At 37.7% G+C, this 17,148-nt stretch overlaps 1 protein-coding gene across 2 annotated transcripts; it reads right to left on the bottom strand.

Annotated features, from left to right (window-relative positions):
* Positions 1-64: 64 nt before the first annotated feature.
* On the bottom strand, positions 65-16,930 carry LOC141349022 (interleukin enhancer-binding factor 3 homolog). Of its 2 annotated transcripts, XM_073857643.1 has the most exons (19): positions 16,792-16,930; positions 14,865-14,940; positions 14,481-14,704; positions 14,214-14,394; positions 13,879-14,026; positions 11,714-11,805; positions 9,589-9,684; positions 9,370-9,481; positions 7,385-7,482; positions 7,192-7,295; positions 6,871-6,989; positions 6,581-6,786; positions 6,345-6,500; positions 6,122-6,259; positions 5,868-6,011; positions 5,651-5,774; positions 4,119-4,166; positions 868-1,233; positions 65-777 (listed from the first exon to the last, which is right to left on the bottom strand). In XM_073857643.1, the coding sequence occupies exons 2-19, from the start codon at positions 14,865-14,867 to the stop codon at positions 623-625; spliced, it is 2,514 nt and encodes an 837-aa protein (XP_073713744.1). In that variant the 5' UTR covers positions 14,868-14,940; positions 16,792-16,930; the 3' UTR covers positions 65-622. The 2 variants fall into 2 exon arrangements, with proteins under 2 accessions (XP_073713744.1, XP_073713745.1); XM_073857644.1 differs by lacking the exons at positions 65-777; positions 868-1,233 and adding an exon at positions 2,890-3,571 and having other exon boundaries at positions 16,792-16,929.
* Positions 16,931-17,148: the final 218 nt, after the last annotated feature.

Raw genomic sequence — 17,148 nt, 5'->3', positions numbered from 1 at the left:
TCTATGGAATTGCAAGACTCCAACAAATATTTGGAGATATGACTGCATTCATAAACACCAGAGATCCTCCAAAATAAAATCCTTTATTACAAACACCACACATTCTTCTCCACATTGTTCAGAAAATAAAAAGGTCCCCCGTCCCAAAAATGCCAAATGATACACCGACCTGACACGTCACGACCTTTACATTCACAAAAGCACTTAAAACATATCACAGGTGCATTCTAAAAAAAAAGTTAACAATCACAGGCAAAGTCAAGAAATGTTGCTGGTCAACTGGAGGAAGGAAAAAAACAAGATAAAACAAAAGATTTACAACTTAACGCATCTTATATTTTTACATTTCCGAATGGTTAAAATCATATCTGGATGCCACTGCGTAATAACTAACATCAGGTCTTCACATGCTATGCTTCAGACAGCAGTTTAGGGAAAGTTCACAGATTTCAAGAACCGATAAGGAATACAACTTAAAGAAACATAGAAATACACTATTCTGCACAAAGTCTAAAGACACTGCCATTTAAAGTCCAAGGTGGTCTGATGGTGATCAAAGCCTAAGATTGGGAACTCTACAATGAAAAGCGGAATAAGGGCAGAGCACACAAATATGGTCTGTTTATCTGTACTGGTAGTTCATATTGGGATCTCCTCGACCGTATCCAACTGGTCCACTGTTGTAGGAAGTGTTACCACCAAAATTCTGGTTTTGGTTGGCTCCACCCTGTTGTTGCTGTTGCTGCGGTGCGTTGTAGTTTGCTTGGTTGTTGTATCCTGCGAGACAAATAAATCATACAACTTTAAATTTTACAAATAAACCGAATAAATTAGTTAGAACACACACATGTGATCGATTTTCCTCACCTTCATAGCCGTAGTCCTGCCCTCCGGTCACCTGGGACGGATAAGCCGTGCTGTAGTTGAAGTTTCCACCTCCGCCTTGTGGTTGGCCGAAGTTTTTCTTGGCCGGTACGAAGCCCTGGTTGTACTGACCGAAGCCTGAACCCTGACCTGCTCCGGTCCCTTGAGGCTTTGTGTTTTGGAGCATAGGTGGCTTTTTGGGAGTTACTTTTGGTGCTGGAGCAGGGGCTGTGTAGCCTCCTTCATTTTGGTAATATGAACCGAAGCCGGGAGGTCCTGATGATCCTCCGGTAGTGTTTGCGACTGGTCCGGTAGGTCCAGGACCCGAGGCCACCGAACCACCGTTTGATCCCTCGTTATTGTAGAAATCTGTAAAGGGACCAAAGAATAAAATCACTCGGATTGATCAAAGATTTACAATAACCAATAATTATAAATTACAATAATTGATACTTCACATAAGGATTTGACATACATTTTCAGACGGTTTTGAGTTTTTAATGGCTTTTCTTTCAGTAAGAGCCTAAAAACATTTTTGCTGTACATTGCATCTTGGTACAAAATAAACATCCATACATGGTGATGGAAAAAAAATGAAACCAAAATGTACTTTCATAGGTTGCACAGTCATAATGTTAAATTAATTTGTGCATGCTTTTTACATTTATTGAACCAAAAACCTAAAAACTTTTACAGCTTTTTGTTATTCATGATAAATTAGGTTGTTTCCAACCTGACTTCAATCTTTTTAACATTCAAACATAATAAATATTAGTGATGCACCGATGTATCGGCCACCAATATTTATCGGCCGATTTTTGATGAATTTGAAACCATCGGCATATCGGCAATAGCACGAGAAAGGCCGATACCGATTGATTATTAATTAACTGCATAAAGAAATCCATTATATGTAAAAAATTAGTTAATGTTGTTAATAAAATAAATGCTGAATAGCAAAAACCACCTTTGAAGGTTGTCATGCTATCTTATTATATTTGTTTTAGCTTAATTTGTGCCTCTCTTATCATGTTGGTCAGTTGAATGTTAATTAGATCCAATCCATGTTCAGTTAAAATAATTTGATGCAGAAATAAACTAGCTAATAGACCAACTGTATAGTATTGTATACAAGTGTTTAATATCGGTATCGGCCAGAAGTTGTCTGTTTAAATCGGTATCGGCCCAAAAATCGGTGCATCCCTAATAAATATCCAGTATTGTTTAAAAGTCACGTTACAATAACGCCATTAGCCAATTATAATTGTTCATAAAATTTTATTTTATGGTTCCAGATTTTATATAACTGGAATAAAATGATTCCAATTGGATTAAAAAAAAGTTGTTACTACTGGTTAGTTTGAATGCAACTTTAGCAAATGAATATTCACAGCAAAAAGTCATCACAAAACACACACACGCACACAAATGTGCATGCAATATCATGCGCTTCTCGTCAGTAAAGCCAGTTCCTTTATTAGTAATAGACGGTTTCATCGGACGCACGTGATGCACGTCTGGATCCGAACTTTACTTCCGGTTATTTTTTTTTTAATGGTCTGACTAGTTGCTAAACTGATCTCTTGAACAAATGCCTCATCGAAAATAACACGTTTTGGTGTCCTATATAATCTATGTGTTGTTGTTTTTGCTTGTTATATAAATAAACTATATGTTTAAAGTACTTTTTTGTTATTAGCCGCTTGTTTATTTTGTTACTGCTGAAACCGTCTATATAAAACACCATCAGCTGCTTTCAGATGGAGCGGCATCCACCACACAAAGCCATAGTTCACTGACAAGCTGGGCCATATCATATGCGTATCGCAGGCGATACGTCCGCGATAATAAATGCAAAATAGCCCTGATTGTAAGTGAACTACGGCCCCGTGCAGCAAATGCCGCTCCATCTGAAAGCAATTTACAACTAATTAAGAAACCGACTGACGAGATGCGCAATGACAATCACATGGAAATTATCGCCCATCCCCAACACACACACGCACGCGCACACGACCTCAAACCTTCGAGATTTATCATCGAGATTTATTAAATGTTTTGTTTGTCTTGCAGGTAAAAAAATGTACACAGATTTTATTATGAAGCAACTAAATACCAAGCAAACTATAAAACAATAAAAATGCCGCAAATAGATGCTTTGTTTGTTCACTGGTTCACAATGCATGTTTAAAAAAAAATCTGCATCTACCCCTTTCCATAACCCGTTAAGAAACCCATTCTTTACAGTCAATGGTATTCACCACAATACAAAAGATTTATTTGTCATTTAAAAAATTAAAAAAACGACATGACAATGCACAGAAGAGACTAATTGAAATGTAATTACTACTGACATAATTTCAGAAAAGTACAACAAAACCGGAGGCAAAAATGGCTCATACAGTGACTTCAAGTGAAAACTGAAAATTCAATCACAGCACGAAAAACAGGTCAACGACCAATCACGTCTTTTTCTGGTTTCCACAGCAGCCAAATGCAGCATAGTCCCATTTGCATCCACAGTGTTAAGGTGATCGTCGGGGAGTTTTTTTTTAAAGGTGAGATCGTGGGTAATACTTCACAAGTAAAATTCATAATGCGGGTAAACCAAGTCTCTAGTTTTCATTTATTTTGCATGCTTATTGAAAAGACTCGTCGGATTGTGTCGCAAATTCGTTGTTGCCATAGGAGTCTGAGACAAAGTCACCTATAGGATGAAACAGAGCAGAGAAGCACAGAATTAGATCTCTTCTGTGTTATTGATTTGGCATGCCATGACCAAAGTCGATGGACATGAGTCAATAATTTCAATCAGTTATTAAGCTGAATCAATTTGGGTTTTTTTTGTTTGCTTTTTTTAGATTTCTCTGCTCCGGTCACCCTAAAGAAGGTCTTTCCTCAGAAAATGGCATTGGCATGTGGGAAAGGTTTCTCGTTTTTCGCCGAGGAAAGTTTGCGTCCCATGGCTCAACAAAGCAGAGAAATCAAATGGATGGCGGACAGAGCACAGACGTAGATCTATGTTCATTGAATGTCGAAATGTCCAGTAAAAAGATCCAGAACCAGTTTAACTAAAATCAGGAGTAAATTCAGACTTTCAAAGCAAGATGATATTCTGATGTCAAAGGCAACAAAGACCAAAAAGAGAACTCTGAAAAAAACATTCTGGATATTAAAAGCCATAATGGCGATTCTTGCTATGAATAAACTAAATGACATCATCGCCTCCAACTAAAATACGAAAAAATACTCACTGTAGCCAGTGTTAGCATTGCTCCCATAGCCATATGATCCATATCCACCTAAGTCAAAAAAAAAATAAACTAATTAAAAACATTTTCAACTAGTCTTTTTTCCTCTAATGAAAGATTTAGAAAAAAAGAGTAAAAGAAAGAAAGAAAGACAGAACGAACGAACAAACAAAAGAAAGGATATAAAGAACGAAAACAGGGATAAAAAAGAAAGGTAAAAGAACATAAGAAACAAAAGAAAACAAAAACAAACAAAACAAAATTGAAAGAACTAAATAAAGAAAAAAATTGAAGACAGAAATAACAAAAGACAAAAAGAACAAAAAGATAGAAGGAAAGAAAAACAGAACAAAAGAAAAAACAAAAGGTAGAAAGAACAAAGAAATAATTTATGAAAGACAGAAAGAAAGAAAAATTAAAGAAACAAAACACAGAACGAATGAAGGTTTAAACGAAGGAACGAAAGACAAAAGAAACAAAAAGAAAATCAGAAAGAATGAAAGATAAAAGAAATGGAAAATAGAACAAACAAAAGACAGATTTTTTTTAAAACAGAATGAACAAAAGACGTAAGGAATGACAAAAGGAGCAAGAAAGAAATAACGTAAGACAAAATAAACGAAAAAAGAATCAACGAAAGACAGAAAGAATTAAAAATAGAAGGAACAAAACACATAATGAATGAATGAATGAATGAATGAATGAATGAATGAATGAAGGAAAAGACGACAGAAATAACGAAAGACAAAAGGAACGAAAGACGGAAGGAACGAAATAGAAAAACAGAAAGAATGAAAGATAAAAGGAATGGAAAATAGAACACACAAAAGATAGAAAGAACAAAAAATAAAACAGAATGAACAAAACAGAAGGAAAGAAAAGATGAAATAACGAAAGACAAAAGGAACGAAAGAAAGAAAGAATGAAAAATATAAGTAATGGAAAATAGAAAGAACAAAGGACAGAAAAATTTTAAACAGAATGAACAAAAGACAGAAGGAACAGAAAAAGGAGCAAGAAAGAACAAAAAGACAAAACGAATGAAAAAAGAACGAATGAAAAATAATGAACAGAAAAAGGAATGAAAACCAGAAAGAATGAAAGATAAAAGGAAATGGAAAATAGAACGAACAAAAGATAGAAAGAACAAGACAAACAATTTTAAAACAGAATGAACAGAAGGAACGAATAAAGGAGCAAAACCGAGAAAGGATGAAAACCAAAAGACAAAAGGAATGGAAAAAAGGAATGAAGAAAAGAAAGAAAGAATAAAAGAAATAGAAAATAGAACGAACAAAAGAAAGGAAAAACACACAGATGAAAGAATTAAAGAACAAACAAACAACAGTTAAAACAACAAAAGCAAGAAAGAAGACAGACAGAATGAATGAAAGATTGAAAAAAAACTGAAAGAACAAAAAAGACAAAAACCTAAAATAAATAATAAGAAATTAAATAAAAGTAGAAAGAAAAACAGCAAAAAGACACAAAGAACAAAAAGATAAAGAATAGATTTTTTTTATAATAAAGATTACCTTGATTAAATCCTCCACCGTTGTTAAATCCTCTACCCCGCCCCCTTCCACGCCCTCTTCCTCTGCCCCTAGGATTGGCTGCCAGGTCACCAGGAGGCCCACTCATCATAAATCCAGTGGGATGCTAAAGAAAAAAAGCAAATCAGCCAATCAGAGATAACATTCTCTCTTTCCAGCAAATGCTAATTAACAAGAAATCTGATGAAAGGAGTCGTACCATTGAAGCCATTTTCTTTTTCTTGTTTGCGTCCGCATTTGAGCCTTCTGGGAAGAGCTTCTCCAGGGCTGCCAATGCCGCATAAGCCTTCGCCACCTTTTTATTAGAACCGGTTCCCTGAAACTTCTCTCCATCGATCTCCACCTACAGAGGGCAAATATAAGAAACATCATGATACACAAAGCAGAAGTATTTTAGTTCACTAGTGGAGATCACTAGTATTTGCCCAGTATAAATAAGGTTACGTATGTTACCTCCATGACGAAGCGCTTGTCATGGCTTCCGCCTGTTTCAGAGATGAGCTCATACTTCAGTCCCCTGCGTTTCTCATTTAGCTCCATCACCGGATTCTTCCCATGTTTGGTGAGGATAGGGCCCTGCGCTCGAGAGTTCTGATAGACCACCAGAAACCAGATTTCAGATTCGAACAAGCCACTTTTTACACTTCATATTATGCTGTCAGATGAACTTCAATACCTCGTCATTAATGTTGTCCGTGTTGGTGGATGCTAGCTCTGGCTCCATTTGTGCCACTGGTGGTAGCACGGTCTCCTGTGGGGTCACCAGTGGCTCTTCTTGTTTCACTGTTGTTTCGGCAACAACTCCGGTAGGCAGACCCATATCTTGCAAGACCTAGAGGATCACATTTAAGATGGATTTAGTTTTTGGCATGGTAAATCTTTTCTATCTTTTAACATATCAAGGTCTCTTACTTTGACAGCCACATGTAGCTTCGCTGCACGTTTGGAGGGACCTGAAGCTTCAAAGGTCTTTCCATCCACCTCCACAGCCATGGTGAAAACCGGCACGTGAACCGGACCGGTCTGAGAGATGAGTTTATACTGGAGCCCTGGCTTCAGCTGGTTCAGTCGCATCAGAGCATTCATTGCCTGCGAAGGTTCAGCCTTATCGTCCGTAGCTATGGGGTGGAAACAAAGTTTATGATCTGCACAGACACAAACAGTTGTACTTTGTTATGTGCTAAATAAAAAGTAATATTTACATTTCTTCTGCAACTTCTTTTTCTTCTTATTTGGATTCTTCTCGTCTGTTGTCTCCTCCTCTATAGGGCGTTTCAGTGGGGGTACGTAGTTCGCGCTGGGTGGGATCTGAACCGTGTAGCGATAGATGACAGAAATTGAGTATTTTTCTCACTTAGGTCAAGCAAGCAGTTCAATTTCATTAATTCTCAGTTGCTGTAAGTATATAGTTCTCAAACTATTCTTCAAAAAATACAGTATGCGTAAAGAAACATACTAACAAAAGTGTGAGATATTAAAAGATGCGTTTTGTGGAGTAAAGGACCACAGTTTTACCCGTGTAGTCTATAATAGTTTCACTTCTTGGTTTTCTGGGCATCTTCGAGGGGAGCGGGTCCATACCAAGTACTTTGTGCAGCTGTCCAAAAGCAGAAAGCCTCAAGGCATGCTGTCAATCAAAAAGATGACTTTCTCATTAAAAATCCCAAACAATTAAACATAGATAAGTATCAAATATACAGCGAATTCGGGTTATACCTGAGCACTTTGTGTAATGTCCTCTCGTTGTTGGGTGTTCATGTGACTAATGGCATCAGTTGGTTCCTTTTCACACGGGTCACAGATGCCAGGACCACCTAAGAGCACACACACACACATTTTAACAGGTCAGAAATAGCTTTTATAAATTTCAAGGCAATTGATAAAGTTGCCTCTGCAGTATAATTACATTTTTGGAAAGGTCTACATTTAAATGAGTCATCTACTCATATATTTTGGAGTAAATTAGTAAAAATGATTTTATTTTACAGCAAACTTTGTGCTCCGCTACTTAAATATAAAAAAAATTGTTTAATGATGCAGTTTTGTACATCTAACTAAACACTGTGCTATTTTGACACAATTCATTTAATTCAATTCAATTTATAACTTTTTGGGAAATACAATATTGGCAACAGCATTTGTTACATATGTAAGCCTGATGAATCAACATTTTCCACCACTAAAGGTCACCATGCAAAATAAAGGCGCAGCTTGATGACAAAAATTTAAAAATCTTAAAAAGCAAAAAATTTGGCCGGTCAGTCTGCACATCGCTGCATGTAGTGGGACACATTTAACATGGTTTAAACCAATAACATTACTAAAAGGCGACCCTATGAACAATGGCATAACGTTGTCAGGACTCCAGACGCATTTTGCCACCAAAATTTGAGTGTGTGCCACTGAATTTTACATCCAGTCGCACATGTGCGACCAGTAAATTTGACCTTTTTTTCTGATGTGACACTGAATTTAAAACCGCACATTGTACTTTCTGCATCTATCATCAAAATATTTATTAGTAATACAGTGTATTACTTGGTAGAAATGTGAATATTTGGTTAGCATGTTGATTTACGGTATGTGCCCCTAAAATTTTCAGTTGGGGGCCACTGTGCTCCTAGTTAAAAAAGTTAGTCTGGAGCCCTGTGGGTAAACCAGTGAACTATCTGGATTCAATCAATCATTAAAAACCATTTGGGATAATGCGAGAAGACTTAATATATAAACCTGTGCTAGTAATTTTTGGATTTTTAATGCAGAAATCTTACACAGCGTGCCTTTACACCCATTAACGGGTGCTGTACTATGAGCAGGACACCCGCTTACTTCAATATTTTACATGTAAATTTTAATCTATAACGACAAACTATATATATAGCTGAAAAGGTTTAAGAATGCAGTTTTCATATTTCAAAACCTTTTAGCAGTAATAATAATGCAGTGATAGTAATTTATTAATTTGTGACAAGAGTATGCAGCAAATCGTTGACACCTAGTGGCTGTTGTTGGTAAAACCACTAAAAGTGTAACACACCCCACTTGTGGTGATAATTTTATGTATAAAATATATACTTTATTGCATTATTTTATTCATTATAAAAAAAATATATATAACAATTTTTGATTTCATTTTTCACCTCCAGACAGTTGAAAAACTTTAGGTGTCATATTTGAAAACAAGATTAAGATTAGGCTTCTAGACCAAAAAAATGCCAGTTATATTAATTTGAAGGTGTTCATCATCTTATCACCATGCCTCCACTCTCCACTCAAAAAGAGCTGTGCCAGTTAAGGGGCTTTAGGGGGCGTGCACACCAAAGCTTTTACGCCAGCGGCCGGCGCATGTTTTCAATTGTCAATTACCAATGGAAGCTCTCAGTTTTTCAAATAAGCCAGCAGCCAGCTTTTTTGTGCTGAAAGCCGGCGCTCGAGTTTTTTCCGCGCTCAGCTCTGAGCACCGAGAGCTGAAAGATACTCAACTTTGGGTGAAACGCTCCGCTCGTCAATGTCAGCTCCCACACGCCTGTCCAACCACAGTGGAGGAGGGGCGGGACAAGTATCAACCAACTGGCTCACAGCTCTAGTATCACATCTACCAAAGCACTCAGCTGGCAATCGGCATCCTCCAGGCATTTTTAGGCATTTCAGACGCTTTGGTGTGTCAAGCCCCTAAGGAGGCAAGAGCAGTGAACACTGACCTTCCAAGAGGATTCCAGATCCAAGACACTCTAGAACTCTGCGGAGGGCTTCTCCCGCTCCCATTGGTCGGTTCCCGGTGCCAATCGCTTTCTCGCACAGCAGTTCTAATGGCTTCAAGAAATAAGAGGCATTAAAATGAATGTTTTTCTACCTGCTGAACATAATCACAGGATTAGAAATACCAGAACAAGATGACACGAAAGGCTTTTGGGACTCACCCATCCAGTGAGAGGTGCCCAGGTGGAAACACGAGCGCACAAATCCCTAAAGATGCGGATGACGATCACACAGGATCGGAGTCCATTAGCCCTGGCCTAGAAACACAAGCAGGAAGGATAGACCCACCAGTTTATTTCATAGACTCACAATGTGGCACAACAACACTAAAGCAAAGTACGAACAAACAAAATGGTGCAGATACAGAATAACGTGTGTGGCTAAGCATTAGCAATGTGGTGAAGGTGGTTAAGATGTACAAAATACATACTGCTCTATTTAGCACCTTTGTATGTGACAGATATTATTTCATGAAGTTCATAAAAAACATCAAGATTAAAAAAATTACAAACTCAGCTTATCTTTTGATTTCTGATAAAACACTGAATATCAGAATTGTGAGTTGATAAAAGCTAGATTATTCTAAAAGATAAAAAAAATAAAGAAGCTATTGTCTTTAATCTGGAAGCTGCAGCTGTATAATAAAATATGCATTGCAGAGGATTAATGAAATCCTGAATGGCAGAAAAGGTGCAATATTTCATTCTAGCACAAAGAAAGCTTTATAAAAAATCTAAACATACCAAACGTAACTAGCAAAAGCACCAGCAATAACCAAGTAAAACAAACTTTAAATAAAATCACATTTTGAGTTCAAAACAAGTTTAACTATTCATAAACAACAGTTGTACAATTAAAACTTATGGTACAAATAGCAAAGATGGGGTTTAAATTGGACATCTCATCATATGAAACAATATTAATTCTATTAGACTTCAATACAATGTTTGCCGATACCTCAAAATAAATTCGATTCACTTTAATCATATTTAACCTAAAAGTATAGTTGTGTTTTTATGCATTTGCAAGGGTCCGTGTACAGTACCCGCGCCAGTATTTTTCAGAAGACGAAAACATGCGCTTTCGCAAAAAGGTGGATACAGTGAACATAAGGTGCGTAAAAATAAAGGTACCTCATATCGGTATTTTACGTGTGGCATCATATAATTTCAGTTTTGAAATATATTTTAATATAAATCAAATTAATTTTACAAACTTTATAGTTTATATAAACTTTCACAGCATTATCATATCGCGTACTTGAGCAAGTATCAAACTTCCCTTAAATTTCGTTTGGCGTTATGAGACCATCCAATTTAGTTTTGATTTTAAAACACTAGTGACATTAAAGTATCATGGCTGTTTTAAAACACTATTTTAATATTAGGGCTAGGACAACGCGTCGACGTCATCGATGCTGACGACGCAAAAAATACGTTGACGCAAAATATTAACATTACACCACAAATTCTGATAATAAACTTGTAATGAACCCAAAACGTTCCTCTTTATACTGTCAGATAATTTTCGTAATGATTACAAGGCTTGCAATAATAACAAAAATGCAAGACCAGCAAAAGATAAGTCTTCATTAGGGCTTCACAATAAATCGCATGCGATTGTCATGCTCATCTCGTCCGCAAAGCCGGTTCCCTGAACAGCAGCAAACCGCCACCACCTGCCCCCAAAAGGAGCGGCATCCACCACACAAAGCCGTAGTTCACCGACAAGCCATTCATAATCGCTGATGAATCGCCTGCGATTATGAATAGGATATTGCCTAGCTTTTCAGGGAACTACGGCTTTGTGCAGCAAATGCCAATCCATCCGAAAGCAGCTAGTGGCGACCCCCTACTAATCAAGGAAGCGGCCCCACCGACGAGATGTGCATGACAATCGCATGCGACCCATCGTGCAGCCCTAGTTGTCATGTGTGTCAAATAATACGACAAAGTAGAAATATTGCACCCAATATATTGATTCTGTGACAGTCTGAATAAAATACTAGCATGTCCCAGTTTCTCAAAAACACAAAACTGTCTAGCAATGTAATACACAAATAATAACTGTTAAGCTAATCAGGGAGAAGTAAGACAATTTAAACCATTCAGCAAGAATATAACGTATTACCATAGGCCAATACACTCCCACAAATAAATTAATATACGAAAACACTGAAAAATCCACACAAAACTGAAAAGATAAAGCATGAAATAATGTTAACACGAAAACTGAACAAAAACGAAAACTCAACTACTAGAAGACAAATAAAGACAAGATGCAAACCTGGAACCACTTGGCGTGGCGGAGAGACGCCAATGCAGCCAGGCATTTCTGCCTGTCCAGAACATCCGGGGGATCGTTGACTGATAGCGTTTCTATTGGCAGGTGGAATAAGAAGACAATGTACAGTTTGACCAAGGGGGTTTTTCTGTCTCTCGGCCAGGGGGAGAGGAGGCAGATAACCCCTACCAAAGGCAGTGTGGAGGGGAGAGGAGGAAGAACTACCCCATGGTAAATAAACCGACATATATAAAAACAACCATCTGGGACCGGGTGAACAGATTTAAAAACCGGGTGAAGATCTTTATTTCCCTTTAAGAGGCATGCAGGTGTATATATTTACAAGGAACTGATACATATTAAGAGGAGGGTTTGAGAATTTTTATGTGCCCTAAAATTATTAAGATCCGGATGCTTTTATGCGTAATAGGGAAACCCCTCCTCCTCGCCCCCGCTTTGTTCAGGGTGCACTGCCTTGCCCCTTCCGAGACAGAGAGTGTCCAGTTGGTCAAAGGTCCAGCGTCCCTAAAATTGACAAACTAGAAGGCTTGACAGAGAGAATCAGATTTTGAACCACAGGCAGCAGTAGTTAGATACACAAAAGGTATTATCCAAACAAGTCCACACTGCAGCAAAACTGATGGCTTGTGATGTCCTGAGGCAGGTGTCATTAACCGTGGGGTCACAGATAGGGCTAGGCTTCAGTTCAGCCTCACCTCTATATTTATTTCTTTATGTTTGCTGTCCGGTCAAGAAAAATGTGTGTCTGATTTAAAGTCAACAAGAAAATCCATTTAGGACCCATTATAGTGTTTGTTGATGAAAAGAGTCAAAATAGCCATTACCAAAAGGTTAACATTTGGTTACCAAAGGTGGCATCATCAGAAATGTGATGTGGTAATGTCAGATGTAAAGCAAGTTATAACATTTAGGCCAGGTTTTACAGACAAGGCTCAGCTAAAACGAGGTCTAGGCCTGGTTAGTTAAATTAGGGCGTTTAAGCATATTTTTTAAAAACATGCCTTAGAAAAATATGTTACTGGTGTGCATCTTAAGACAAATCAATACCTTGGCATATTTTAAGATATGTATGTGCAAGTTTTAAAGGGGACATTTCAAGATGTCAAATAAATCTTTGGTGTCCCCAGAGTACATACGCATTCAATTTTTGCTTAAAAAAAAGACACTTTGTAGCTGTTTTTGAGGCACGTCCTTTTAAATACAAATGTGCTGATCTCTGCACTGGTTGGATAGTGCAGATTATGGGGGGTATTACCCCCTTCTGACATCACAAATTTCAATGACCTATTTTTTCACATGCTTGCAGAGAATGGTTTACCAAAACTAAGTTACTGGGTTGATCTTTTTCACGTTTTCTAGGTTGATAGAAGCACTGGGGACCCAATTATAGCACTTAAATATGAAAGCCAGATTTTCATGATATGTCCCCTTTAAGATCCGAACATGCGTTTCAGTCTAGGACTAGCCTTAAGCCTTGTCTGTGAAACCGGGGGTTAAAGATGTAATAAGGCCAGGAATAAGCAAAAGATCCATTTTAATTTCATGTTGACTTTAAAACTCACCCTCTATACTATAAACTTTAACTGTGATCCACTAAATTACTATTAAGCACTCTGCATACAGTGTCTGTACATAGACTTTACATCGTGTCCAAATGTCTAGCATTATCTATAACCCCTATGGCCCGCTTTAAGCCGTTTAAAGGCACAGGCAACAAGTTCTGGCGACTCTAAGAACCAGAGCTCAGTAATGTTTTTGCTTCTCATTTTTGCTGCAATGCAAACTGTTCCAATCCTTCAATATATGCACACATGCAAACAACAAGGTTTGTGATTTTTGTTTCCTAATTCTCAGTAAGCCTTCATGAAACTTTAAAAAATACTTTAAAGGGTAAGGGCCATGTTCCTCTGCTTCTCATTCCCATTTTTTTTTTTACTGTATATTGGGCCATCAAAACTAAACATCACACTTTAGGTGGCAGTAAACATAGCAAACTGTGTTACATGGCTATTTTGTACACAACATCCCCAAGCTCCATTGAAGGCCCAATAAACAATATCCCTGCCCGAGTCCGTCCCATCTGCCCTTCCTGTCTGTGGGGTGAGGGTGGTTATAGGTGGCGTAAGATGTGCAGGATCAAACTCTACCTCCAGCTGCTTGCTTCTCCACCTCCTCCCGCACGAGAGGTGACGTCAGGTGAATGGTCAAAGTCAAAGGTCGCTCTTTGGAGTTTTTGATGACAATGGTGGCCTCGCGGACAAAAGGCTTGACTTCATATTTCTCTTCGGTGATGACCTACATGAGAGATATTTTACAAGATGGGTAATATATTATAGTATACTACACTACTGCACTACAGAATTGTGCTCCATAGGAGATGCACCAAAATATAATCATTGCAATAATACCGCAAGAACTACTAAACTGGATCTGTAGGAACTAAAAAAGGACTTTGTTAAACAGGATGCATCATGTTGATGACCTTAAGTTGCTCGGCTAGATTCTCTGCAACCTTCTTCAGCAAGGTGATGGTGGGTTTGTCTTTGCACAACAGCACAAGCTCCAGGTCCAGATCTCCCTTCAGCAGAAGACCTTTAGCGACCAGCCCAACGCGCATTACTCCGCGCAGAGACCGTGTGAGCTGGTCCCCAGGCTTGGGCTCTCTGGAGGACAACGTAGAAAAGGCAAAATCAGGTTTAAAGTACACAAAATGCATAATGGGCAAAAGTCTGAATACAAGATCACTTACGTCTCTTTTTCTCCTTCCGGCTCCAAGGTGTTTGCTTTGGCGGTTCCCTTCTCTTGCTCGTCCAGCCAATCAGAGACACCCTTAAGAGCTCGTTCAGTGTGGGACACCATGTTCTGCACTCCCTCGAGCTCTTCTTGGGTGGGATAGATGGTCGAGTGCCTGGCCATGACGTGGCGATCATCATTGACAAAGATGCGCATGGAGCGGTGACGAATTGGAGGAGGCTTTACAGAAACAAAGTAATAAAAGCGTATATTTAAAATATATATAAAGCTAGATATAAATGAGACATCTGTAGTCACAATTTGCAAGTCCAAATTTACAGATCTTCTGTGGGTAAACACCTACACAGTTTAAACATAGATCTTAACATTGTGTACTTACCATAGCTGCAATAAAATGGTGCTTCAGGTTTGCAGTGTTGGTCTATCCGAGACAGAGAAATGCTGCTCCAGTTGGACTGTAATGAAATACAAATGCAAGTTATTTGGGATTTCACCTCCAAAATTCAGCTCATTCGCCTACATAGCGATAAATACTCCAAAAAATCAAGATGGAAAATGCATCAAGCAGTTTGTTTAGATGGATGATGAGATGGGTTTATTAATACAAGTGAACCTGAACTATAAAGCGCCAAAATTTTGTAAGCTTTCTGGGAGAAATGTTAAAAAAACTCTGTATGTTGCCTGTTGTTTTGGTTATATTGTGCAAGCCAATTAACGGAATTAACACGTGCGCATGATGTCACAAATATCTCAGATTCGCGTTTACATAGTTTACACAAACGACTTCGCACTTGCACCGTGAAACCCATATTCAAAAGTTTTCATTTTAATGAACCCAAAATGCCATTGTTGTGGAAACAAAGAGCTAAACCACATAAAAACGTTCCCATTTACAGTTGAAATCATTGCTGTGAAAGACAGCATATTTCAAAGTAGGGCTGCAACTAACGACTTTTTTCATAGGCGATTATTTTGCGATTAATCGACTGATAGGTAAAAAAAATCTAAATATTCACTCACTTAGAACTTTCACTATAGTTAGAAAAAAAAGTGCCCAACTTTGCTTACGCTGTATGAAGAAACATCTATTATCAATTTTTTTCGATTAGTTGTGGCACCCCTAGTTCAAAGTGCATGAAATTAACAAACCAAAATTTTCATTAATGATGGACTGGAAACTTTATTTACTGGATTGAAATGCCATAATGCTGTATTGATTGGTACTGATAGAATAGGTTTTGTTGTACTCTTGATTCTGTTTTTTCCAGTCGCATAAGTGATAACTAGAAATTCTATCTGTTCGCTCAGGGTCACGCTCATCTCTGTATCTTGGTGGTGGGTACAAATGAAATTTATTGCATATTTTCAAGGACTTTTTGCGGAAATTACTAGTAATAGTTTTACATAACAGAGCATCTTACTTTAAGTTATTATAGTTAACCAAACAAAGACCAGATCCAGCTCGAGATGGTAAGCTGCCCTTTAAAATAAACATGTTTATGAAAACAAAGGAAATTTTTTAATTTAACATTTTATACAAGAACACAACTAAACATTCATCTCAATATTTACTTTTAAAAGATGGGGTCGTCGTTGCAAAGCAAAACCATTGTTGGACACAATTTCAAAATCAATACATCATAAACCATACAATTACGGCTAAAAATAACGAAATATGCACGCATGTATTCATTAAACAGCAAAAACAAAAGCATTATATGTTATCGTTAAGAAATACTCTGGGTCAACTCTGTATACACAACAGCTGTGCGGCCATTTTAATGCAGTCAGACAATGAGGTCGTGTTCACCCGAGAGCTGAAGCATCATGAAAGAAAGTAGTCACCAAAATTACATTCATTATCCGAAATACGCTGAAAAAAACGTTGAAATTTAACATATACACAAAAAATGTATGGAGCTTGCCTCGTTTTTAAGAACAATGAGAGACATTAAACATAAAATGGTCGTGGCCCTTCCCCCAACAAGCTAAGCTGATACATTTATTGCCATCTGAATGTGAATTTCCGTTAAACACGAGACAGTAAAAACGTTTATGTAATTCATTTAGACACACGTATTAAATTATTCTACAATTATTTCTTGGCTGCAACGATTTTTAATGAAAGTACGACGTGCTAGCATGCTAACCGTTAGCCGCCGCCTTTGCGGTAAATATTTACATATTTGCAGACTACACCAAACAGCCTAAAATAGACATTAGGAGTAAATGTAAATGTATTTATCTACAATTACTTAATACCAAGTTAAATATTGTAGATTTGATATATTTTATGATCAACTCACCAGTTCAGCGACGAAGATGCAACCAACCGCTATGCTGCCGCTGTAGACAATCAGCGTGCCCTGGGCTGGCCGTGGGATAAGATGACGCATGACACGTGATTCCAGTTGACCAATAGGATTAGTCAGTGTGCCGCCGAGGCGGCGGGGGCGTGTATATTGCGAAATCAGATGCATTTAAATAAATCGTGATTTATATGGAAGATCATTTCAAATGTCCACTGAGACTTATTAATACGTTTTGTTGTCAAGCCATTTATTTTACGATATCCTATGAATAAGTTTTCTTATTCACGTAAAAATTTAGACGTTTATATATTCTGTTTATACGAGGCCATATGATACGAGGCATAGACAGTG

Source organism: Misgurnus anguillicaudatus, chromosome 19, assembly GCF_027580225.2.
Source record: "Misgurnus anguillicaudatus chromosome 19, ASM2758022v2, whole genome shotgun sequence".
Classification (NCBI taxonomy): domain Eukaryota; kingdom Metazoa; phylum Chordata; class Actinopteri; order Cypriniformes; family Cobitidae; genus Misgurnus; species Misgurnus anguillicaudatus.
This window is presented reverse-complemented; position numbering and strand designations above follow the sequence as displayed.

Coding starts and splice junctions, on each gene's coding strand:
- LOC141349022 (XM_073857643.1), bottom strand. Junction 14,027..14,213: donor ATCTAGCCGAGCAACTTAAG/GTCATCAACATG, acceptor TCTCTCATGTAG/GTCATCACCGAAGAGAAATA. Junction 9,685..11,713: donor GCCACGCCAAGTGGTTCCAG/GTTTGCATCTTG, acceptor TTGTGTTTCTAG/GCCAGGGCTAATGGACTCCG.